The following is a 26,940-nucleotide window of genomic DNA, read 5'->3' as shown; positions in this document are numbered from 1 at the left end:
GAGTCGTTTATCACATTATTTTGAAAATAAACATAAAAACATCTCTATCTTGTATAGTGCCTTACGAAACAGAAAATAAAAAATTATTTATCAATTTGCATTGGGTTGAGTATTAACCCGCAGTATAGGAAATAAGAAAGCAGTAAAAATTTTGAAGACAAAGTATGTAAAGAACATGTGAAAATGAAACAAAAAGATAGAACGCTACAAATTGTAACAGTGGCCAGATGGGATGGCTCATGCCTATAACACTAGCAGCCTGAGATGTGGAGGCAGAATTGGTTGATTGTTACCCACAATCACATCAGTTAGTAGCCAAAATTTATTTAACAAGCATGTTTTTATTGAAGTGAAATTCATATGACATAAAACTATCCATTTGAAAGTAAACAATTCAGTGAAACTTGACAAAATTTCTGTTTACGTACATAATATTAATCAACGTGAGAGGACTATAAATGACTCCCCAACAATATAGAAATCTCCATTAAAAATAAAAATAGTCGGTGTGAAGAAAATGTGTCAAACGGTCTATAAAACCAGTGTATGGTGCCCCATGATCGTATTAATGTACACAGCTATGATTTAATAATAAAAATAAAAATAGTACCAGTAGGAAAGTTTGAAAAAAAATGAGACAAATTGTTCAAGTAATGCTCTTTGGTCAAAGTTAAATACAATTTATGTGAGAATTAGTCACTATTTTCTTTTCTTTTCTTGCTTTTTTTCTTTTTCTTCTTTTCCTTTCCCTCACCCAACAAATAGGTTGTTTAGGATATTGCATCCTCATTTGTAAGGGACATATGTTTGTAATTTCCCCCTTTTAATAATATATTTTCTCCAATTTTAATATCAGGTGTACCCAGATCAAGTAGAATGATTTTGAAGTATTTCTTCTTTTTTCTATTGTTTATAAGATTTGGCATGATCTGTTTTTTGAAATTTTCTTTTACTTTTATTTATAAATATTAGTTGTCTATTTTTTGAGACTTAAAAAAAATAATAAGTTAACTGATGACTCCATACTGAATCTAAGAGTCAAAGCATTCTATAATAGACATACTCTTATTTGACAATGTGTATGTTATTTTCTTTGCATTATTATTATTATTGCTTAATATTTCGATGTAGCAACTGTCTGATTCCTTTTTTGAATGTATTTATGTTTGTTCATTCTTTATGAGGTTTTTGTTTCTACTCCTTATCATAAACATTGTTATTGTTATTAAATTTTAAGCCTTTTTAATTTTGTGAAGGCAAAAAAATGGAAACCTAACAAACACATGTATATGTAAAAAAAATGAGGCAGGGCAGCGCCTGTGGCTCAGTGAGTAGGGCGCCAGCCCCATATGCCGAGGGCGGTGGGTTCAAACCCAGCCCCGGCCAAACTGCAACCAAAAATAGCCGGGCATTGTGGCAGGCGCCTGTAGTCCCAGCTGCTCGGGAGGCTGAGGCAAGAGAATCACGTAAGCCCAAGAGTTAAGAGGTTGCTGTGAGCTGTGTGACGCCATGGCACTCTACCCGAGGGCGGTACAGTGAGACTCTGTCTCTACAAAAAAAAAAAAAAAAATGAGGCAAATTATCACATGAGGTTACATGGTTACATTTCAATCATACATTTTAAGAGTAATTACTAAAGAATTGATGAAAATTGCAGAACAACACATTGTAAAAATAATAAAACATGTTTTGCATTTCAAAATGTTAAATACTTTTGCCAATGACATTGGTTACTTTTTTATATTCATTATCAGATTTGATGGATTGAATGATAATATTTAAAAAAGGAGAAAACTTTCCTATAAGAGCAGTTTCCCTACAGTTTCATATTATACAGGATTTTATTAGTTAGAGATAATGGTGGACGTACTCTCTGAGCATTTATTGATAAATAAAAAGTTGGAGTCACTTCTTTTTGATGATGGTAATCATAATCATGATTGTATTGATGAAAGTAATAAAATGGCTCCGATGGTATTGAAGACTTTTCTTCCCATTTCTTCACTGGCTACTTGAAAGTGTATTTTGCCCTCCAAATGTCTGACATACGGCTAGAAATTGAGGAATAAGTCATAAAAACACACAATGTCTGCTCCAGTGACATTTTTGAAAACAGAAAAATAGCTCTAGAGGAGCCAGATATTAAGACTCCTTCGAAGCTCTAAGGACTGTGGCTTATTCTAAATAAATATTGAATCAATAGCAGAATGAAAATTCAACCTTAGCTGCCCTGACTCCATGACTAGGGTTCTATAAACTAGAACTTGATACTATTTGCCTCCCTACCTATAGAGTTGACAAGCACAGAAGTAACAGCCTCTCCAGCCTATTTCTCAGTTAAGATTAAAGCTTGCAGAGCTCCCTCAACATTGCCAACATTCATTTTCACCTCAAATATCACTCTTTCCCATTCCATTTCCTGTTCTCCTTACTGTCTCATATAATTCTCTCTCCTACCTCCACCTTTCCTTTACTCCAAGAGCTTCTGCTCACAAATACTGTGTGCAGACACATTACAAAGTTGGTCATAAATGTTGGACAGGTGAATCCATACACAGTTGGAAGATGCATTTTCCTGGGTAGCTGTGCTTCTGATTTGGAACCTGTTAAAACAGAATAGAATGAGGTAATTAGAACACATAAAGAATACAGTCTACACAATGCTCAAAAAATTGGTAAGGGTATTGATGAAAAGAGTTCTCAAGTGTTTATATTACTGCAAAAGGAACTTCGGCTTTAGATTTTATTGATTCTCAAATGATAAAAGAATAGCCTCCTGGATCAGCGCCTGAGGATCAAGAGGCTAAGGTGCCGGCCACATACACCTGAGCTGGCGGGTTCAAATCCAGCCTGGGCCCGCCAAACAACAATGACAGCTGCAACCAAAAAATAGCCAGGCATTTTGGTGGGCGCCTGTAGTCCCAGGTACTTGGGAGGCAGAGGCAGGAGAATCACTTGAGCCCAGGAGTTTGAGGTTGCTGTGAGCTGTGATGCCACAGCACTCTACCCAGGGTGACAGCTTGAGGCTCTGTCTCAAAAAAAAAAAAAAAAGAATATCTCCTTTATTGAGGCAGAAAAACGATTGTTTTTTTTTGTTTTTTTTTTCAGAAATATTACACATTGTAAGCCCAGGCGTGGTGGCTCACGCCTGTAATCCTAGCACTCTGGGAAGCCGAGGCAGGTGGATTGCCTGAGTTCATGGGTTGGAGACCAGCCTAAACCAGAACAAGACCTCATCTCTAAAAACAGCTGGGTGTTGTGGTGGGTGCCTATAGTCCCAGCTACTTGGGGGCCTGAGGCAAGAGAATCACTTGAGCCCAAGAGTTTGAGTTTGCTATGAGCTGTGACACCACAGCACTCTACTAAGGGCAACAAAGTGAGACTCCGTTAGTTCTACAGGTATTTTAAGATACAATGTCAAACATACTATCAAAAAATAATCAAGATATGGCTTGGCACCTATGGCTCAAGTGGCTAAGGTGCCAGCCACATACACCTGAGCTGGCGGGTTCAAATCCAGCCCGGGCCCGCCAAACAACAATGATGGCTGCAACCAAAAAATAGTCATGCACTGTGGCAGGCGCCTGTAGTCCCAGCTACTTTGGAGGCTGAGGCAGGAGAATCGCTTGAGCCCAGGAGTTGGAGGTTGCTATGAGCTATGATGCCACGGCACTCTACCCAGGGCAACAGCTTGAGGCTCTGTCTCAAAAAAAAAAAAAAAATCCAGATATGAATATAAATCAACATAAATGAAAAATGAGATAAAATTGAACTGTGATACTCAATTTTCAATGGTCAATATATGGAAATAGCCTAAATTCCCACCAACCCAGGAATGGATTAACAAGCTGTGGTACATGTATATCATGGAATACTATTCACCCATTAAAAAAGATGGGGACTATACATACTTTGCATTAACCTGGATGGAAGTGGAACACATTCTTCCTAGTAAAGCATCACAAGAATGGAGAAGCAAGAATCCTATGTACTCCACTCTGATAAAGAGGACATGATATCTAGTACATGGTTGGGTTGGGGGAAGGTGAGAACAGAGAGAGGGAAGGAGGGAAGGGGATGGGGGGGTCACACTGTGTGACGCACCTTTTTGGGGTCAGACACAATTATAAGAGGGACTTTACCTAACAAATGCAATCAATGTAAACTGGTTCTTTGTACCCTCAATGAATCCCCAACGATAGAAAAAAAAGAAAGAAAGAAAAATAAGAGAAAAATAGAAACAGATAAATGTGAGATAAGACCTTGGAATTGTCAGACACTGGTGTTAAAGCAACTATGGTCAATGTGTTCTAAAAGTTAAATGACAATATTGAGAATGCTGGGAGAAAAATGGGAATTGTAAATAGTGACGGATTGTAGAAATAACCAAGCTAAAACTGTAAAACTTAAAAATTCACCAAATAAAATTTAAAACTTAATGTAGACTTTTAATAGTAGATTAGCCATAGAAAAGGAAAAATAGGTGAACTGGAAGATACATGAGAAGCAAATACAGTTTAATCTTAAACTATGCAAGTCCACTTATCTGTGGATTTTTTTAAATAGATCTATAGAAAAATTTTTGATGGTTTGCAACCCATTTGAAAAACTCACAGATAACTGTGAAGCCTAGAAATGTGAAAAAGTTAAGAAAAAGGTTAGATTCAGGAATTCATAAAATATGTATGGATGCTAATCCATTTTTTCATTTACTAACATAATACAAGATCATACAATAAAGTTTGTGAACTTATCCTAGAAAAAGTACTATGTACCTCATTGCTGAATATCATGATGGTCACCTCTGAAGTACTCCCCTTAGACATCTGGTGACCATCGTGATATTCAGCAATGAGGTACGAAACACTTGAACATACACAAATGTAAAACTGGCTCGGTGCCTGTGGCTCAAGTGGCTAAGGTGCCAGGCACATATACCTGAGCTGTGGATTCAAATCCAGCCCGGGCCTGCCAAACAGCAATGATGGCTGCAACCAAAAAAATAGCCAGGCTTTGTGGCAGGCGCCTATAATCCCAGCTACTTGGGAGGTGGAGGCAGGAGACTCACTTGAGCCCAGGAGTTGGAGGTTGCTGTGAGCTGTGATGCCACAGCACTCTACCCAGGGTGACAGCTTGAGACTCTGTCTCAAAAAAAGTTTATAAAAACTTATGTACACACAGACTGTAAGCAACCTATTGACACCTGAGAGAATTGTAAACAAATGTGAAGATGCAGTATTAAATCATAATTACATCACATTTATTGTAGCATAGATTACTATAAGAAAGGCACATCTGGTGCCTGTAGTCCTAGCTATTAGGGAAGCTGAGGCAAAAGATTTGCTTGAGCCCATGAGTTTGAGGTTACTGTGAGCTATGATGCCATGGCACTCTACTGAGGGTGACAGGGTGAGATTCTGTCTCAATTAAAAAAAAAAAAAAGAAAGAAAGAAAAAACCATGGAAGAAGCCCAAGTGCCCACTGACCCACAAATGGGTTAATAAATTGTGGTATATGTACACCATGGAATATTATGCAGCCTTAAAGAAAGATGGAGACTTTACCTCTTACATATTTACATGGATGGAGCTGGAACATAGCAAAGTATCTCAAGAATGGAAAAAAAAGTATCCGATGTATTCAACCCTACTATGAAACCAATTTATAGCTTTCTTATGAAAGCTATAACCCAATTATAGCCCAAGAAGAAGGGGAAAGAGGAGAGGGAAGCGAGGGGAGGGGGGAGGATGGGTAGAAGGAGGGTAATTGGTGGGACCACACCTACGGTGCATCTTACAAGGGTACATGTGAAATTTACTACGTGTAGAATATAAATGTCTTAACACAATAGCATAAGAAAATGCCGTGAAGGCTATGTTAACCAGTTTGATGAAAATATTTCAAATTGTATATAAAACCAGCACATTGTACCCCATGATTGCATTAATGTACATAGCTATGATTTAATAAAGAAAAAAAAGAAAAGAAAAAAGAAAGGCACATCTACAGACTCTAATATAATTTGAGAAAAAGTGAACTCAATTTAAAGAAAAAGCAAGTTGGAGGATCTAAACCTGGATAATTTATTAATGTCTAGATAACAGGACAAACAGCTTTTGCAAACCAAGAGGCGGCAGATGAGTTCCCAGACATCATTAAGAGAATCATTGAGAAGAGATATCTGCCTGCACACATTTTTTAATACAGACTAAAGAGCCCCATTCTGGGGGAAAAAGTTGTCCCAAAAGACATTTATTAGTAAGGAAGAGAAGCAAACTCTAGCATTTAAGGCCAGAAGGGATAAACTAACTCTAGTGTTTTGTGCAAATGCAGTTGAGTTTATGGTCAGGACTGCCCTCATCTATAAAGCAATTAACCTCCCCAGCCTTGATGGAAAAAGATAAACATAAGCTACTAGTTTGGGGTAGTACAACATGAAGGCCTGGATAACAATTCAGAAAAAAATATTTTTCCTGAATTGATTCCATTAATGTGTTGTTCACAAAGTCAGGAAGTACCTTGCCAAGAAGAAACTGGTTTTCAATGTTCTTTTGAAATTGGACAGTGCCCCTCGTCATCCAGAACCCCATGAGTTCAACACTGAAGATGCTGAAGTGGTCTGCTTGACTTCAAACACAATGTCTCTAATTCAGCCTCTAGACCAGAAGGTTATAAGGACCTTTAAGGTCATTACACACAGTACTCCATAGAAAAGATTTCCAATGCTATGGAAGAGGACTCCAATAGAGGGATTATCATGAAAGTCTGGAAAGATTACACCATTGAAGACGCCAATGTCATTATAGAAAAAGTTATGAAGGCCATCAAGCCTAAAATAATAAATTCCTGTTGGAGAAAACTGTGTCCAAATGTTGCATATGACTTAGCCAATTCCAACAGAGCCAACCAAGGCAATCATGAGAGATTGTGGATGGGGCAAAAAAGGTGGGATATGAAGAGTGTAAAGGCACGGATCTTAGAGAAATTCAAGAGCTTACAGACACCACACCAAAAGAATCCACAGAAGATAACTTAATGGAAACGAGTACTTCCAAACCACTTAGACGACTCAGAAGTGCGCCAGAAAACAAATTGACACTAGACAGTCTGTGGGAATTGTTCCTGTTACTCAAGACTGCTTTGGATGTCTTTCACAACATAAACTCTTCTGTGAAACAGGCACTGAAACTAAGGCAAGTGGTGGAAGAAAGATTGTCACTGTACAGAAATATTTTTAAAGAAATGAAAAACCAAAACATCAGACGGACATTATGATATAGTTTGTGTAAAGTTACACCAAGAGCTTCTCCCTTCTATTTCCTCCCCTCCTCCATCTGAACCACCCCTGAGACAGTAAGCCCAATGCCTCCTCTTCCTCCTCGTCCTCAGCTACCCATTATGAAGATGATGAGGATGAAGGCCTTTATTATGATCCACTTCCACTTAATGAATACTAAATATTTTTTCTCTTCCTTGTTTTCATTTATTATTTCATTTTGAGACAGAATCTCACTCTGTCTCCCTGGGTAGAGTGCCATTTCATCATAGCTCATAGCAACCTCAAACTTTTGAGCTCAACTGATTCTCTTGCCTCAGCTTCCCAAGTAGCTGGGACTACGGGCACCTCCCACAAAGCTGAGTTAGTTTTCCTATTTTCAGTAGAAACAGGGTCTCACCCTTGGTTAGGCTGCTCTTGAACTGCTCAGCTCAGGAAATCTACCTGCCTCAGCCTGGCAGAGTGCTAGGATTGCAGGCATGAGCCATCATCCCAGCCTCCTTATGATTTTCTTAATAACATTTTCTTTTTTTGTAGCTTACTTTATTGTAAGAATGCAGCATATAATATACATAGCATGCAAAATATGTGTCAATCAACTGTTTATGATATTAGTGAGGCTTCCAGTTAATAGAAGGCTATTAGTAGTTAAGCTTTTAGGGAGTCAAAAGCTACATGTTATAATTTCTAGAGTAACTACTAGAAGATAAGTAAAACAGTAAATTCAAAGTTAAAAGAAGAAAAAAATGAATAATAAAAAGTATTAAATCAGATCGAAAGGAGTAAAAAAAGAAAAGAAAAAGTAACACTGAGTGGAAGATATAACAATTCCTATATCTTTATGTGCCTAACAATATGGCTTCAACACATTAAATGAAATGTTTACAGACTGTAAGTAAAATCTCAGTGGGAGATATTAACACAATTCTCTTAGTATGGAAAGAAGTAAAAACTCAGAGAATGGCAATCCCATGGAGTATGCTCTGTGATCTCTGTGGAACAAAGCCTGATATCTGAAACAAAGAGGTAACTAGAAGCATATGTTTGTAAATTAAGAAATACATTTTTAAATAAGTCAGGGGTCAAAGAACAACTCACAGTAGAAATCAGTAAGTACAGCAGAACTTAATAGTTGACCACCTGCTTAAGTTGACCTAATTCTCATAGACTGGATAAGCAGCACATGTGGGTATCTGTACAATAGGCCTAGTTCCTATGTCGACCACCCCCCTAAGTTGACCAGTTTGTTTCAGTCCCTTGAGTGGTTACCTTAAAGAGGTTCTACTACATTTTGAACTGAATGACAATGAAAATGCATTGAAATTGTAGCTTTAAATTCAAATACTTGAGAAAAAGAAAGACCGAAGATCATGAGTCAAACATTTAACACAAGAAGTTTGAGATAGAATGGCAAATTCAACACAAAGAGTTAGGTGGAAAAAAAGCAATAAAGATGAAAATAACAATTAATGAAAGAAATAATAAAAAGAGATGAGAGAATCAACAAAGTCAAACGTTGTTTTTTTAAAGTTAAATGAAACCTGAGATTGATGAAAAATGAGAAACAGACACACACATGCACACACATATGCATACACACTAATAGTGTGCACTCCAAAGGGGGTATAATTTCATATTCTGAAAATATTAGAAACAAAATGAATGACAACTGTCGTGAAGAAGGCTTCAACACACAATAAGGGTGAATCTATAATCGTGCTAATGTGAAATATGTTTAAAATAGCTTTTTATAATGCAATATGTGGTTGCTTTCTAACTTGATAATAGTATTACACCCCAAGTGTAATACACCACATTAAATCATTTTACCTTTATACTCTTCATCTCACTCTTTTTTCTATTCTCATCTTTGGGTAAGGAAAGTGGGACTAGGAGAAGAAAAATGACTTATCCCCTATGTGACCCAAACAGTGAGTGGGCCAATCATTAACTCAAACTAAAGCCTGGCTCCACAGCCCATGCTCCTAATGACAGTGTTATATGGAGTCACAGTGACTGCTGCCTGACTGGATGCCTCCAAAGAGGCACCAGATGCCCTCCTGGTAAGAAAGCCAAGGGAACACCAATGCTGATAGCGCAAGGTGGGCCCTCAACTCCTAATGCTAAATACCTTCTTCATCCTCTCCTTTTTCCAGTCCACTCTTTCTCTCTCTCCACCGCAGTCTATCTTTCTCTCTTTCTTTCTCATGCATGGTCAGCACTCAGGTTCTTAACTGCTTAATGTACTTTCATCTCTCTGAGAAAGAGGATGAAGCTTTGTCTCTCCAGATACTTACAAGTTAGAGGAGAATGTTGATCCATCCTCCCAGAGCCATGGTCTCTCAGGCTGAGGGCGAGAAAGCCCTATCCAGAATGAATTATTAGGTAGGGAAGACACTTGTTTAATTATAAATTCCTGTAGTGAAACAGAAAGACAAACACACATCAGAGAGAAAGAAAGAGAGAGAAAGATTTATAAATGTCTAATATGATTACTGCTATCTTTCTTGATAATTATGATGACAAGGGGGAGGAGTTTCTAATTAAAAATTGAAACACAAACTCACAAAAATGAATGATGGCCTGATTATTGTAGCCATGCAGACATGGAGCATGTTTTAAAAGATTTGTTTTAGTTGGGCACAGTGGTTCACGTCTGTAATCCTAGTACTTTGGGAGCCTGCGGTGGGTGGATCTTCTGAGCTCAGGAGTTCAAGACTAGCCTCAGCAAGAGTGAGACCCTGTCTCTAAAAAATAGACAGGCATTGTGGCAGGTGCCTGTAGTCCTAGCTACTCAGGAGGCTGAGGCAAGAAGATTACTTGAGCCCAAGAGTTTGAGGTTGCTGCGAGGTATGAGACCATGGCACTCAACCCAAGGGCACAGAGTGAGACTCTGTCTCAAAAAAAATAACAATAATAAAAATAAAGGATTTGTTTTAAAGTTAAATTTTTTATGTCTTACATTAGTTAATTAAAAAATAAAAGCATATACCATATACTTTACACTTTCCTTGCTTAATGCATGCTATTATTATTAAAGGACATTTACAATAAATTTCTCTTAGGGAAAATTGTCATTACCTAGAAACTCCCTCTATTTTTTTCCTCGATACAGACCAGTTATAAATGAAGTTTACACTTACCAATTTTTTTGGGCTGTCTATCTTTAGGAGATTTGAGTTCAGTTGAGAGCACTGTATTTTACTGCTTTTCCAGGAGTCTAGTGATGTTCTAAATAGATAACAGCTCTTCTCATGTATAATCCAGTTAGAGGGACAAGAGCTGGAAGACACTCCTGGAACTCCTGCAAATAAAAGATAAGCATGATGAGGTTCGTAGCATACCAATTCACCCTTTTGGTGCAAGCGCCATTCATCTTAACCACACTTAATAAATAATCAGTGAGTTGCCATTATTATATTTCATCTTAATTCAAACTATAGGGTTATGATTCTAAAGAAGAGAATACTTTCAAATCTTTCTATTTAAAGTTTAAATTTAAGCTCAGCGCCTGTGGCTCAACCGGCTAAGGTGCCAACCACATACACCTGGGCTGGCAGGTTCAAATCCAGTCCAGGCCCACCAAACAACAATGATGGCTGCAACCAAAAATAGCTGGGCATTATGGCAGGTGCCTGTAATCCCAGCTACTTGGGAGGCAGAGGCAGGAGAATCACTTGAGCCAGGAGTTGGAGGTTGCTGTGAGCTGTGATGCTACGCCACTCTACCCAGGGTGATAACTTGAGGCTCTGTCTAAAAAAAATTAAAATAAAGTTTAAATTTAAAAGTGATTAACTATAAACATTGGTTTAGAGAGCCAACTATCCTTTTATTCTTTCTTCTTTTTCTTCATTATTTTTATGTTTTTCAAACATGGTCTGTCTCTTTTGCCCACATTAGAGTGCACCATAGCTCACTGCAATTTTATTTATTTTTTATTTTTTTGAGACAGAGTCTCACTATATCACCCTCAGTAGAGTGCAGTGGCATCACAGCTCACAGCAACCTCCAACACTTGTGCTTAAGTGATTCTCTTGCCTCAGTCTCCCAAGTAGCTAGGACTATAGGTATCAACTACCAACCACAGGAAATCAGGAGATTTTTCTTTTCTTTCTTTTTCTTCTTCTTCTTCCTCTTCTTTTTTTTTTGAGAGATGGGTTCTTGCTATTGCTCAAGCTCGTCTTGAAATCCTGCAAGCAATCCTCCTACCTCTCAAAGTACTCGGATTACAGGTGTGAGCCTCCATGCTCAACCCTATCTTTTTCTTCTTGACTTGTCTTTCATTCCTTCAAATCTGCTCAGAACTACCTTTCTCTATAATAACATTTTAAAATCAGTTCACTCAAAATCAATCATTAAGATACACTAGAATTTTGGCTCAGTGCCTGTGGCTCAAGCGGCTAAGGCGCCAGCCTCATACACCTGAGCTGGGGGGTTCGAATCCAGCCCAGGCCCTCTAAACAACAATGATGGCTGCAACCAAAAAATATCCTGGGGTTGTGGCAGGCACCTGTAGTCCCAGCTGCTTGGGAGGCTGAGGCAGGAGAATCACTTGAGCCCAGGAGTTGGAGGTTGCTGTGAGCTGTGATGCCAGGGCCACAGCTTGAGGCTCTGTCTCAAAAAAAAAAAAAAAATAAGATACACTAGAATTTCAAGTGACTTATTTTATAATGTGAGATCCATTTCAGAATAAGACTTTAAAAATAAGAAAATTAGGGCAGTGCCTGTGGCTCAAAGGAGTAGGGCATCGGCCCCATATGCTAGAGGTGGTGATTTCGAACCCAGCCCTGGCCAAAAACTGCAAAGAAAAAAACTAAATAAGAAAAGTATAAGGACAATTATTCACATTATAGAATACCACTGTTATATATTATTAGCTATTTCATAAAAATATGAAGAAGTGTAGGTTCAAAGATAGAAAATTGCTATGAAAATATTAAGTCATTGTTAATTATGATGGAATTAGAAGCAAAGGTCAATTATATGTAACATTATAATTAAATCAAGGAATTGTCTGATTGGAGACAAATTTAATGAGTTTTCAGGAATACATATATGTTAGGTCTATCCCTTTGTATGTTTTCGATCCAGCTTCTTTATTCTTGACAACATTTTCCTTTCTTTCCCTGCCATTCTTCCTTTCTAATGTTCTATTTCTTATTTTAACTATATCACTGGGGTTTTTTTTTTTCTTGTTTTCTTTTTTGAGACAGAGTCTCGTTTGGTTGTCCTTGGTATAGTGCCCTGGCGTCACAGCTCACAGCAACCTCAAACTCCTGTGCTCAAGTGATTCTCTTGCCTCAGCCTCCCAAGTAGCTGAGACTACTGGCACCTGCCACAACACTTGGCTATTTTTTTTTTTAGAGACAGGGGTCTCTCTCTTGCTCAGGCTGGTCTTGAACCCGTGAGCTCAGGCAATCCACCTGCCTCAGCCTCCCAGAGTGCTAGGATTATAGGTGTGAGCCACTGAACCAGGCCTGTATCACTTTTAAAATGTCAATTCCTTAAGGGGAGACAATGCTTTTTTTCCCCCTTTGCATCAGATCATATAATTGTATATAGGTATAAACACATAGCCAGTGATAAATAAGTTACTGATTTAAAAAACAGTCCAACTTAGAACTGTTCATGCAAGTACATGAGGCATTTATGAAGTTACCTTGTATATATAACAGGGACACATTACACTAAAATAATATTGATAAGTGTGCATTCCTTTGAGTTTAGGCACACTCTCTTCCCAGCACTATCCCAGGCCTTAGCAATTAACCCTCTTGAATCAAGATTCCGGTATGCCTTAACCATGCCCTTGCCTGTGGTTTTGAGAGCCTTGGTAGGAGCCACACTTTCTTCTAAAGATGATTGTGTGGGATGACTGTGGTTCTCTTTATTTCTTGGTAGAGAGCTGTCATTCTTCAATGAGTTGTTCTCTGAATTGGATCTCCAAATAGCTTCATATACCAACAACAGCAATTATGACAGGGGGGGAAAAAATAAGTCATTCTGCTGTTTGAAAATTGAAATCCCCAAACTCATATATTATTGAAATATAAAGGGATACATTCTTGATTAATGATAGATGATATACTGCTGGTGGAGAAGTAAAGATGATAGATATATAGATAGAATATACATATAGATGGAAAGATATAAATAACTTCAATAAAAGAGATGTAGTAAAAATGAGAAAAAGGAAGCAGATAAAGAAGAGGAAATAGAATGATGAAGGCAACAGGGGGCAAGTGGCAGGGGCAGCTGGAACCACGAAAGATTTAAAATAGTAATAAATCTTCCATTTTTCTTCTGTTATGCAACAATGAGAGCTCTTTGAGAACCTTCCCAGTACCTATAACATAGAATATATTCACTTGACTAATTAAGGAATATCATGAGGACTCTCTGAAGGCACAATTATTATTTTATTGATAACAAAATGCATTAGGTACGAAATCTCAGGAAAGATATTCATCCATCACAAAATATCTACTTAGTAAGTGCCTCAGGAAATTTCTGGTATATTCAAAGGAGTATTAAAAATCAAGGCTAAAACAATTGTCTTCAATCATGAGACTCATAAAAATAGCTTATGGTCTCTTTAGTGACTTGGTTTGGTCAGAAATATAGCACCATATTTTACTTCATTCTTCAGCTCCATGGGCTTTTTCCCATTAATTTATTCATTGAATTGCATAGTTTTGAAACCAGCTATTCAAGAACGGTAGTAAAGGCTGGGCATGGTGGCTCACGCCTGTAATCCTAGCACTTTGGGAGGCCGAGGTGGGTGGATTGCCTGAGCTCATATGTTCAAGACCAGCCTGCACAAGAGCAAGACCCTGTCTCTAAAAATAGAAAGCCAGGTGCGGTGGCGGGCTCTGTAGTTCCAGCTACTCGGGAGGCTGATGCAAGAGAATCACTTGAGAGTTTGAGGTTGCTGTGAGCTATGACGTTACAGCACTCTACTGACAATGACAAAGTGAGACTCTGTCTCAAAAAAAAAGAATGGTAGTAAAGTAATATAAGAGTATGAGATTTTTACACAGATCCCCAAATTTCTAATCATGGCCCCACCACCAACTATTGGATAACCCTGGAAAAATAAAATAAACTCCTAGTCACTTACTTCCCCTATATGTAAAATAGGAACTAATAGCACCAATTCAATGTAGTTTATGTGCCAATTAAATTAGATTATGCATGTCAAGCCCTTAAAAGAGTGCCCTGGCACATGATAAATTCTCACTAAACATCTGTTGTTGTTGTTGTCAATCTCCCCCAACAATACTTACCCAGGGTACCCAGGACCACAGCTATCACCAGTATTATCAAGCACAGGATTCCCAAAGTCATGGCGATGAGACGCCAAGTAGGAGAGACAGCATGCGTTCCTAAGGAGCCAAGAGCAGAAATTGCATAAAGAGGATGATGGATTGTGGGGCACTTTAATTCAACAGTTCCTCAAAATCCAGCCAATTCTAAAGGGAATTGTTAACCCTGGGGCCTAGATGACTTAGTCATCAAGGATTAATCTGATCTTTCTCCACCTATAGGGTACCTGTTCTTCAGTTGCTGGAACTGTAATTTTGGCACATTGCTTTGACATCTGTATCTTCCTAATCTCAGCTTCATATTGATGTCTATAGGTTTTGACACTGCTAGGATTTCTGAAATCTTACTCATTCTTAGAGTAAACATCTTCTTTTTTTTTTTTGTTTTTTGAGACAGAGCCTCAAGCTGTTGTCCTGGGTAGAATGTTGTGGCGTCACAGTTCATGGCAACCTCCAACTCCACAGCCATCTTGGGAGGCTTAAGCGATTCTCTTGCCTCAGTCTCCCAAGTAGCTGGGACTACAGGCGTCTGCCACAGCGCCCGGCTATTTTTTGGTTGTAGTTGTCATTGTTGTTTGGCAGGCCTGGGCTGGATTTGAACCCTCAAGCTCTGGTGTATGTGGCTGGCACCTTAGCTGCTTGAGCTACAGGCGCTGAGCCTAGAGTAAATATCTTAAGGCAGGGGAAATAGTACTGATTACTAAGGGTAATTTTCCCTTTTTATTTATTTGTCACATGACCCATGGCAAATTACTCCTTTTACTTTTTTAAAATTTCTCTTTGGAAAACTGGGGCAATAATATCTTACAGGATTATTGTAGGAATTAAATGAGCCTGTACCTAGTTTAGAGATGACTAGCACATCTCAGGTTTATTGTTAAAGAACACTGTCTCTCACACATATGCACAAACACACATGCCTCCTGACCTCTTGCCTCATCCAATTTTTCCATTCTTCCCCAATAGGTTGCCCAAGAAAAGAATTACGTAAGTGGTAAGAGGAAAGTAATTGTGCAATGTGGAAACACCAGAAAGCAGAAGAAAGCAAATTCTGATGAAAAAGCTCATAACTTCTCACTCAAATATAACAGGGAACTGGTTTTATATTAATACCACAAAAAAGAGAACATATCTCTCCTTTTTGCATCATAAACAGTAAAGGCATTTCATAGTATTGTCACATGGGAGAATCATAAAGTGTTTACAACTTTTTTTTTTTTTTTTTTGGCTGGGGCTGGGTTTGAACCTGCCACCTCCGGCATATGGGACCGGCACCCTACTCCGTTGAGCCACAGGCACCACCCGGGAGAATCATAAAGGGGACTAAACCATCCGTAAAGACAGAGATCCTTCAACGGCCTGCTCTACAGCTAATTCCTTTTACATCTCTGTTTAAGACTTATGTCTTGATAGTGGGTTTTTTCCCATCTCATACATATATTTTTCTTCACTGGGACACCAAAAACTCCCTTTAAAAAAATCTAGATCAGGGTGGCGCCTGTGGCTCAAGGAGTAGGGCGCCGGTCCCATATGCTGGAGGTGGTGGGTTCAAGCCCAGCCCCGGCCAAAAAAAAAAAAAAAATCTAGATCAAACTCTTACCATAATATTACATGTTGTTCACATACACTTTTTTTTTTTAAGTTTCCTTGGCCTCCCTTCTATAATCTACCCCTTTTTATCAAACAAGTCACTCCTATAGATATTCATTCATCCTTATATATCATCATCACACTTACTACTAGCTTCTCACCAATGAGGTGTCTATTTCTACAGAACAGAGAAACTGTATTTTCAGCCACCATACATATTTGATTTAAATGCTAGTAATTGACCACTAAAGAGTTTCCATGAAAAAAAAAGGCTTAAAGTACATTCAAATTATCTTCAATGACTCCCCAAAACCTTTAAAAATATACATAGTAACAATAATAGCTCTCCAAATCGCAAGCCTCTCAAATTTTCTCCACTTAGGTGTCTTAGTGGATGGAAATGAGAATGATAAAGATAAATTAAAAAAAATACCTTTTTCTGAGACCACAGCTCTCCTGGTGATGCCTTGAGACTTGAAGTATAATTGAGTATATCCGTCTTCATCCAAATTTTCTAAATCTGAATGATATTCCATTGTTCTGGAGAGCCTCTGAGTAGATAAAGCATTTGGGACCTCTTTCCTCTTTGCTTTTAAGATAACTACTGTGGATAAAAGAAAATCTATGAGTCAAATTGTGTGGGATGGGCATTTGCTGAGGTTTAACAAGGTGGGTGTAAGTAGGCCAACCAGATACTCAAAAGCAGGAAATGAAAACTACTCTGTGGTAATTTCCCATCTGTACCTCTAGATCCTGTTTCTGGTACTACTGACTTTTAGGAAAATTAAGAGGCAGCATAGTGATAGGTCAGACTGAATATATTTCTTATATTCAGACTAAATATAAGAAAAATTCACAGATTAAAGTCTCATGCTGCCTTCGTTACTCTCACAACTGAATTTGACATCATTAATTGACTCTGCCTATATAAAACTATTAAACAATTTTGGCATTTTGAATTAATCACACTTTGTTGTAACTATGCATTCACCCAGTTATTCACCAACTTGTTTACTCAGTAATCACCTATTGGACACCCACCTTTTCAATTGGTAAAAGCTGAAGATGGATACAAGGAAAAATGATATCTGTGAAGAAGCTCATTGCCTAATAGAGAAAACCCACAGATAGGTGTACAAAGGATGCCATGAGTAGGTGGGGGCATTATTGTAACAACAGAGAGAGCAAACACGTCTCTTTGGGATTTTTCAAGGATTAAAAATCCAAAATGCTGGCTCAGAATCCTTAGCACAGTGGCTACGATGCAAGTCATATGCACTGAGGCTGACAGGTTTAAGTCCAGCCTGGGCCAGCTAACCAACAACTGCAACAACAAAAACAAGAAAAATAACCAGATGTTGCGGTGGGCGACTGTAGTCCCAGCTACTTGGGAGGCTGAGGCAAGAGAATCACTTAAGCCCAAGAGTTTGAGGTTGGTATGAGCTGTGTCGCCACAGAACTCTACCCAGGGTGACATAGTGAGACTCTGTCTCAAAACCAAAAAAATCCAAAATACATGCATTAATTATTTATTGAACAATACAATGAGCTAGGTGCTACATATTACATGTTCTCTCGCTCAATGTCGGTTTTCCAGGTCTATGTGGTAGGTATTATCATTCCTAGACAAAGAAAATTTAGTACTTGCTCAGGTTTTAGAAGCTAATTAAAAAATTGGAGCAAGGCATCAAAGCAAGGTCAACTCTGGCTACAAAACTCATGATCTTTCCTGTTATGCTACACTGTTTCTTTCGTCATTCTCTACACCTATGTTGTTGCAAGTAACAGTTTATGGAGGGCTCTCAGACTGAAATATTATGCTAAATGTTTGATTGTTTCTTCTTCTGCTTCCCCTGGCAATGATCAGATCAATAAAATATGGAAAAAACCCATCTTTGCATTGCTGGAAACCACGGAGATGTCCAACCCATTTATGTGACTTTTTTTTTGAGAAGAAGTAAGAAGAAATTTATTACTTTGCTGCCAAAGGTAGAAAATTGGCAGATCATTCATCTCAAAATACAGATTTTTTCCTGGGCATAAGCAGAAACACAGAGCTTTTAAAAGGAAAAGGTTTTTGTCATTTAACTACAGCTAATGATTCTTACCATCCCTTTTCTGTCTCATTTCTGGAAGTCCAGTAAAACCGGGGCAAAAATGTTTGCTTACAATTTCAAAATACTTTTACTCTTACTTTACCAATAATGCTTTTTTTTGATAACCTGGTTTATTTACCAAATATTACTCAATTCACATGAACAAAAAAAGTGTTTGTGTTTGTTTGTTTAATGTATGAATGCTCCTTTATAAGCCAGTCGGGAACCATGTAGACACAAACTTAACACAGGGTCAGGCACAAAGCGTAACTAAACGCATACACCACACACATCCATATGGAGTTCTGACAGTTTACTGTAGGACTCCAGCTGTGAGATAGTCTACAAGTTCAAGCCATACTTCAAGATTTTGTTTAAAGCTACTTTCTTCTGCCTTCCAGCGCTATATCAGATGACAGTAAAACCATTCTCCTTAAACATAGGTTCGCAGCTATAAGTTGATCATTCAGACAAAATTAGCCCCAAAGGACTTTCAGATGGAAGTTTTTCATATTGCAACAGAACTCACAAAAAACACAGACAATATAGAGAACTCTCAGCTCAAAATGCCAGGGGCTCTATCAAACAAATGAGAATCCAAACAGAACAAAATGCACCCCAATGACTGTGCACCCCAAATGCACTACAGGGTTGGTAGGTACATCCTTCCCAAATGGTGGCCTCGTCACCCTACTTCCTGCAAACCGCAAATGAATTCCAAATTCAAGCCAGGTTTCCTAGTTCTGCTGACTTCCATCCCAGCTGGAAGTCATGGGTATCTCCAAACAAATTCAGACAAAATGCCCTGCCACCAAGCAGGAAGGTCTATAAACCTCCCATATGAGTGAAATGGGGGTCTTGGGGTGCAACCTGGGGAACTTAGCCAACAAAAAGTCCTGGGGCCCAGACCCTTTCCAAATCTGTTTCCTTTTCCTCAATTTTCAGGTCCTGAGGAGCTACATCTACTTTGGGGAGACAGAGACGAGTGTATTCCCAAGCTAAAACATGCCCTGGCAGTTGCTGAGACTGTCTCATGTCCTGTCACCCTGAGAAGGAGCCGCTTCTCCTAGTGCAGACCCAAGGCCCTGGCCCAGGCTGCTCCCTGCTGCTTTGGCAGGTGCCATCCCACTGGGAAGCTGAGTCTGGCCCGGGGAACGCCAGAATCTGTAACCAAAAATTCAGTACCTGTGCTGGAGGCTGGATCAGATAGGATAAGAACAAGTGGGTTCTGAGAAGAAGAAAAGGGAAATTTATTATTTTTCTGGCAAAGGAGGAAAAATGGCAGACCATTCATCTCAAAATACTGTTTTCTCCTCTCATTTACCTGATTTTGAAAATAGCAGAATGCAGGAGACATTTGAGTGTTGTCAAAGATCAGCAAACCCCAGTCAATAAACTGGTGAGGAGAGAGTCCCCTCCGTAACACTTTTGCAGTAGGGAAGAGGGCTTGGCATGAACGGTACTCAACTTCCCCAAAACAAACAGCTGAAGACTTTTTTTTTTTAATTCCTCTTTCTGCCCCCCGCCCCTTCTTCCTGCATAAGATTTATGGCCTAGTTTATGCTGTTTGTACTTTTCTTTCTTTCTTTTTTTTGAGGCAGAGCCTCAAGCTGTCACCCTGGGTAGAGTACTGTGGTATCACAGCTCACCGCAACCTCCAACCCCTAGGCTCAAGCGATTCTCCTGCCTCGGCCTCCCAAGCAACTGGGACTACAGGTGCCTGCCACAATGCCCAGCTGTTTTTTGGTTGCAGCCATCATTGTTATTTGGCAGGTCTGGGCTGGATTCGAACCTACCAGCTCAGGTGTATGTAGCTGGTGCCTTAGCCGCTTAAGCCACAGGCATCAAGCTTTTTTCTTTTTTTAACTTAATTTTTATTAAATCATAACCGTATACATTTATAGGGTACAATGTGATGATTTGGTATACAATGTGGAATGCTTAAATCAAACTGATTAACATAACCATCATTTCAGTTACTTATTTTTTGTGCTAAGACATTTATAATACACTCTTAGTTGTTTTGAAATGTACCTTTGCATTGTGCACATTCGGTGAGATCTCACCAAATACCCTCCCTCCACTCGCCCTCCCCCCTCCTCTCCCTTCTCCCTCTTCTCTCTTTCTTCTTTCTGGATTATATTTGTGTTTTATCATTCATATGAATGTAAGGGATTATATACTGGTTTCATAACAGTATTGAGTACATTGGATACTTTTTCCCCCCATTCTGGAAATACTTTACTAAAAAGAATATGTTCTAGCTCCCTCCAGGTAAACATAAAAGTTGTAAAGTCTCCATCTTTTTATGGTTGCATAGTATTCCATAGGGTACATATACCACAATTTGTTAATCCATTGTGGGTTGGTGGACATTTCGGCTGCTTCCATGACTTGGTAATTATGAATTGGGCTGAAATACACATTCTGATGTGAATGCCTTTGTGGTAAAATTATTTTTGTTCTTCTCGGTAGATACCTAGTAATGGAATTGCAGGATCAAACAATAGGTCAACTCTTAGTTCCTTAAGAATTCTCCATACTTCTTTTGAAAAAGGCTATATGAGTTTGTAAACCCACCAGTAGGGTAGAAGTATTCCCTTCTTTCCACATCCACGCCAATATCTGCAGTTTGGGGATTTTGTGATGTGGGCTAATCTTACTGGAGTTAGGTGGTATCTCAAAATAGTTTTGATTTGCATTTCTCTGATGATTAAAGGTGATGAGCATGTTTTCGTGTTTGTTGGCCATTCACCTGTCATCTTCAGAGAAGTTTCTGTTCAAGTCTCTTGCCCACAAAGAAATGGGGTTATTTATTCTTTTATTATTATTTAATTTGAGTTATCTGTAGATTCTAGTTAAAGGCTGGGTGTGCTAAGGAAGAAGCACTGAATGGTTTTAAGGAGGGTTAGTCATTGTGACTAGGCCATCTGGATTTGTGAATTGGCATTTGTCCAGAGGAGAGATAACTTTCTCCTATTTTTATTACTGCAAGTGGAAGCAAAGCACCCACCTAAGCTGTCCCTTATCCTTCCCCAGCAACTGGGAGAGAAAGCAAGTGTTACCTGTCTGAAGGTTTTCATCAAAGAAACAGCTCTTGGGTCCTTGAGGCAATGGGACCTTCTTTTCACTTCTTAAGGAGTAGAAAAAAGATTTAACACTGCAAGGTTTCTCAAGCAACCACTCTAAGCGGAATTCAGAGGCTTATCTATCACCAAGCTTTGACTGGCACAAAAAGTAAATTCTCCTAGCAACACTGAGCTTCCTCAGGCTCATCTTTTAATTAGTGCTGGGGTCCTCCCATGGACGTGGCCTTAAGCTACTGGACAGCATGCTAGAGTTAGTCAAGTTTCTTAGTACTGAGGTTTGGGAGGCATCGTTACAGGCTGAGGGCTCTGCAGTGCTCACTGTCTAACATGTCAAAATGGAAGAGACCTCCATGGAGATTAAATGCATGTGTTTCTCCCCTTTGCCCCATCTGCCATAAAAATTTTATTAAGTTTTTGTAAACTTGTTGCAAAATAGTAATGTGGATCTTATCTCAATATTCATCAGTCTTCCATTTCTATAATGCAATGCTTGGAAAGGAGAGAGTTGAGGGTCAGGACAGGCTACCCTCAAATAGGGCAACTTGGTATTTGAGAAAACAGCAGACGCAGGAAGATCTGCTTCTCACGATTTCCTTGGCTTTCTCCCCCTGAAGCAGAGATTAGACTCTCATCTAAGAGGAAAGAAACATCCTTATCTCTAAAAACATGGAGACACCAAGAAGAATCTGAACAAACAGGTCCTGCTAAGTCCCTCCCCACTTTATTGCTATTAGATCATATCCCCTTGTCCAATGTAGGGGAGAAAAAATAGTATCTTTTCCTCACTCATCACAAGTTTCATGACTAAGACCCCTGTAACAAAAGACAAATTAACAAAAATATACATGTTTTAAGTGATGAGGGATCCTTCTGAAATGAAGACCCAAAGACCCAGGGAGAATTGTGTATTTTTATGACAGTTAAGCCGAAGTATAATTAGGTGACAAAAGGTTATAATCTAATAATATTAAGCAGGGGTGAATTTAGCAAATATGATTTGCTCAGATTCTTTTCTGTGTCTCTGTGTGACATTTCTTCCTTCCAAGAGCCATATGAGTGTCATCAGGGAAAAAGGGAGGGAGAACATTAGACAGTGACCTTCCTAGGTTTTAAGGCCTGTTTCAAAGGAGAAGAATAAGAAGAATTTCCATGGTCTGCTTCAGGAAAAAGGGGCCAGGAGAAGGTCAGAGAGAAATTCTCTCTTCTGCAGTTTTCTCGATTTTATTTAGCTTAAAAGACTGAGTATGCTGCTATTCATGTATAGATGCTCAAGGGGCTGTATTTTGGGGCACTGTGTTCTAAGCCCTGACACTGGTCACACTTTTCCCAACGACTGTCCACATATAATTAAACCTGAATAAAAATACACAGGTTTCCCTGTTTCTTCAGCTATGTGCTTCCATATGACGGCTCCTGCGTCACATAAAGCTTCCAGTAAGAGAATTTGTATACCTTTTTTTGTTAATCCATGCTTTGTCATAGATACCTCAGTCATGAACCTAGCCATGGGTGAGGAAAGAAATCTTTCCTCCTCTAAAAAGGGAAAACATGGTATTTTCATAGAGTAAATTAGTTACTCAAGGAAGAAGGGTCAGCCTATTATAGAGAACAATAGTAAGGGGAATATATTCCAGGCAGTAATAAGGCTGTCTTTTACTATCAGTTGAGATTCCCTTTGGGAGCGTCTTTTCCTGTGTGATGGCTTGTTTTTCCTGTAACTATTGTACACTGTTTAATCTCAATCCTACAAAAACAATTGGCTTTCTAAATTATCAAAGAAATTTTTCGGTACAAAAACATCAGTCTCCTTTTTCTCTCCTTTTTGGGGTCTTTATGTCTGAATAAAACAAACATTATTTACCCAAATCATTCACAACCAAAAAACAAAACCCTCAGTATTTCAACACAATTGGGAGAGTAACAAGGAGATTGTGTATTCAGAGAAAAGTATCCCTCATTAAACTTGAAGGTGAAAAACAGAGCAACCTACCCCCCCAAAAAAAGTCTAATTCATGTTCTCAGTGAAATTTGATGAAAACTTGTATTCATAAACTAAGGTGGTCTTCCAAGAAATATGAGCAATCAGAGAAAAGAGTTTTTAGAAGTGTTGGGAGGCTGAGGCAAGAGAATCGCTGAGGCAAGAGAATCACTTAAGCCCAAGAGCTAGAGGTTGCTGTGAGCTATGATGCCAATGACAAAGTGAAACTCTGTCTCTAAAAAAAAAAAAAAAGAAAAAGGAGAGTTCTTAGAAGTGAAAAACACATTTTATAAACTAAAAATATAATTAATGGGATCCTTTTATAGTTCATAAGTGTGATGATTGGGTTTTCATGCACATGTGTGAGATGTGCCTCCCACCAATCTTGTCATAATGTCGTCACATTACCCATCTGACATGAAAAGAAAAAATAATAATAATAAATAAAAATAAAGGGTGGCGCTTTTGGCTCAAAGGAGTAGGGCACTGGCCCCATATGCCAGAGGTGGCGGATCCAAACCCAGTCCCAGCCAAAAACTGAAAATAAATAAATAAATAAATAAAAATAAAAATAAAAATATAATTAATTGAACCAAAAGGAAGATAGACTATTACATCAATAAAATAACTGAAGGAACTGCATTCAGAAGACTTGAGTCTGTCTGGCCACTCACTGCTACACATACTAAGCTGTTGTCAATAGTACTATTTGCTCCCAGAATTAAATCTCAAAAGATAATATTCTTCCAAAACAAATATTTATTTTGGTATGTTACTAGAATGAGTAAATGTACAGGCAAGCCTGAGGTATATATCCAAAGTAACTTTTGGAAAATTCTTATAAACAAATGGTTAAAGAAAAATAATTTTCAAAAAGACACTTGGATTCAAAAGTTTATCACAGCATAATTGACAATTGCAAAGATGTGAAATCAACCTAAGTGCCCTTCAACTCACAGGTGAATAAAGAAAATATTGTGTATATATACACACACACAGAGGGTGACAAAAAAGTGTGTACACACTTTAAGAAAAAAAAATACTGCATTGTAACTGTAATACTCAGTTTGGCACCCATAGCACAGTGGTTACAGAGCCAGCCACATATATCGAGGCTGGTGGGTTCAAAACTGGCCCAGGCCAGCTAAACAACAATGACAACTGTAACAAAAAATAGCTGGGCATTGTGACAGGCACCTGTAGTTCCAGCTCCTTGGGACGCTGAGGCAAGAGAATCGCTTAAGCCCAAGAGTTTGAGGTTGCTGTGAGCTGTGACGCCACAGCACTCTATCCAGGGTAACAGGTTGAGACTCTGTCTCAAAAAAAAAAAAAATTGTAATACTCAATATATACCAATAATATTTGTTATTTTGTATATTGTATCTTGTGTCTCTTGTAATTACAGAAGTCAAATGTGAATTGAGTATTACAATTTTAATGCAGTATTTTTTTCTTAAAATGTGTATACACTTTTTTGTCACCCTCTGTGTATGTGTGTATGTGTGTATACAGGTGGACATAAAGTTTGTGTAAAATGTAAAATAGTTTAACATAGTAAGTTGCACATACATATCACCATGAAGTAATATTCAACCATAAAAAGGAATGAAATAATGTCATTTGTAGCAATTTGGATGGAATTGGAGACCATCATTCTCAGTGAAGTTTCTTAGGAATAGAAAGCCAAACAACATATTTCTCACAAATAAGTAAGAACTAATAGTGGGGTGCACATAGGCACGAAGCAATGTGAAGGGTATGAGAAACCAAGGAGAGGGGAGAACGAGGCTTATATATCAAGTACAATGAACATATTCTGGTGGTGATTATACCAAAAGCCCTGACTTAAGCACTATATAAGATATGCATGTCACAAAAATATTTGTACCCCTTTAACTAATATTTTGAAATGAAAAAGTCAATGGAATAAAAATAATTTTAAAAAAAATCAGGAGCCAAAAAAGAAAAATACGTAAACAAAGTGTCTAAGTGTATTGAGATAAATGAATACATGAATTAAATAGAAAACGATATTATTATAATAAAGAAAAATGAAATATTCACTTAAGAATCATTGTAGGAAAAACATTAAGTCATCAGAAGATAGCAACAGTCCAAATTACTTTCCTGTTTTTTAAAAAGATCACCAAATTTCACCTCAAATTTGAATGCCAACTTGAAAGGGGGAGAAAGCCTCCTGTCTCCCTCCCTCCCTTCCCTTCGTCTTCCATCCATCCATTAGCCAATTACTGAACATTTACTACATTCTCAGAAGCCTGGATAGAAAGCAGCATGGGTCCTAATTCCCATTCTCATTGATTTCACATTATATTTTGGGGAGAAACATATTGGATTGGGCAGAGCACAAAATTTACTTTGCTTTGCTCACAGTACTTTTCAGTGTTTAACTTTATGTAGGTCTCCCCACCTCCCTCCCAGACATCCTTGGCTCCCAGGCCTGAAACTCATGTTCTTTTCTTCGTTGTGACTTTGCTTGTAGCATTTAATTGCCACCAAATGGCCTGACACCTGCTGGGTCTCCAGCGATGTCCCAGGACTCACTGACAAGTGCACAGAGCATCAGCTCTTCCCAGTCCCCTCCTCCATAGGCCTTTGGTCTTTCCCTAAGTTTGAAGTTGAGGATGGAAACTATAAACTACTTCACATGAATTAATATTTAGTGACATTTTGAGGGACCCAAAAATCAAAACAAGAAAAATCATACAGGATGGTGTGAGACATTGTCCTAAAAGGCTTCCATGGTCGTTTAACTCAAAGCTGAAGAGCATATTGGCAATTAATTTTAAGCGGAAGAAAAAATAACTTGACATTTCTTTTTTCTCAGGAAGTCAGATTGTAATGCGAAGCTAAACTGACAAAGCCAAAAAATAATCCAGATTCAGAAAGCAGCAGAAGAAGGGATTTTAATTGGGGCAGTGAGAAGAGGAAAAAATAAATGGGCACAACCAGAAGATGTGTTAATGAAAAGTGGAGAAGACAGACGTGGGGGTTTGTGAGAAAGCCAGAGACTTAGAAATAATGATGAGAAGGAAATAGGAGGAGCAAGTTGGCTGAATAGAAACCTGTAGCCATCCTCCCACTCATTCCATTAACATTAAACTCAACAACTATCCAGGCACACATGAACCTTCAGATGAACCAGAAATCAGGTGAGTGATCATACTGCTCGACTTTAACATTTTAGCAAGGAAAGAAGAGACATTCTGCCTTACCTACCCCACACCCTCACCCCAGTGCTGTTCCAGTGTGCCCAGTGGACAGAGAACCTGCGTGTCTGGGAGAGAGAGAATAAACTGATTGTGGGGCTTTTCACAGAAACTCAGGGCCACCCTGGCACAGGGGATCACAGCACAGGGTAGAATTCTGCTGGTGCCCATGAGGGAACATTTAGACCGGCCTGACCAGAGAGAAATCCTCTTCCCTAAAATCTGGTTAGGGGGAACCCCACCACCTGATGACAAAAAGCAGCATGGGGCCTGGACTAAATTCATAAGCAGTCGGGCCACAAAGACTACTGTCCTTGGGCAACTCCTGTGCTGTGTTGGCCCAGAGCCAATGGACTTGG

General features: G+C 38.7%; 1 protein-coding gene and 1 non-coding gene across 5 annotated transcripts; one reads left to right on the top strand and one right to left on the bottom strand.

Moving 5' to 3' along the window:
• Window positions 1-25: 25 nt before the first annotated feature.
• On the bottom strand, window positions 26-19,745 carry CLEC7A (C-type lectin domain containing 7A). 4 transcript variants are annotated; one of them, XM_053557522.1, is made up of 6 exons: window positions 19,612-19,745; window positions 16,625-16,740; window positions 14,563-14,661; window positions 10,420-10,580; window positions 9,574-9,692; window positions 26-2,603 (listed from the first exon to the last, which is right to left on the bottom strand). In XM_053557522.1, exons 2-6 carry the CDS (start codon window positions 16,725-16,727, stop codon window positions 2,471-2,473), a joined length of 615 nt encoding a protein of 204 aa, XP_053413497.1. In that variant the 5' UTR covers window positions 16,728-16,740; window positions 19,612-19,745; the 3' UTR covers window positions 26-2,470. The 4 variants fall into 4 exon arrangements, with proteins under 4 accessions (XP_053413497.1, XP_053413498.1, XP_053413496.1 ...); XM_053557523.1 differs by lacking the exon at window positions 19,612-19,745 and adding an exon at window positions 13,090-13,227 and having other exon boundaries at window positions 10,420-10,571; window positions 16,625-16,778; XM_053557521.1 differs by lacking the exon at window positions 19,612-19,745 and having other exon boundaries at window positions 16,625-16,796.
• Window positions 19,746-23,668: 3,923 nt separating this feature from the next.
• LOC128563041 (small nucleolar RNA U13) lies at window positions 23,669-23,772 on the top strand. The gene has a single exon (XR_008373708.1). It is a non-coding gene; the product is annotated as a small nucleolar RNA U13 (small nucleolar RNA).
• The last annotated feature ends 3,168 nt before the right edge of the window (window positions 23,773-26,940 follow it).

The sequence above is a fragment of the Nycticebus coucang genome, chromosome 12 (assembly GCF_027406575.1).
Source record: "Nycticebus coucang isolate mNycCou1 chromosome 12, mNycCou1.pri, whole genome shotgun sequence".
In the NCBI taxonomy this organism is placed as follows: domain Eukaryota; kingdom Metazoa; phylum Chordata; class Mammalia; order Primates; family Lorisidae; genus Nycticebus; species Nycticebus coucang.
The sequence above is the reverse complement of the archived record's forward strand: the minus strand, read 5'-3'. Positions and strand labels throughout refer to the sequence as shown.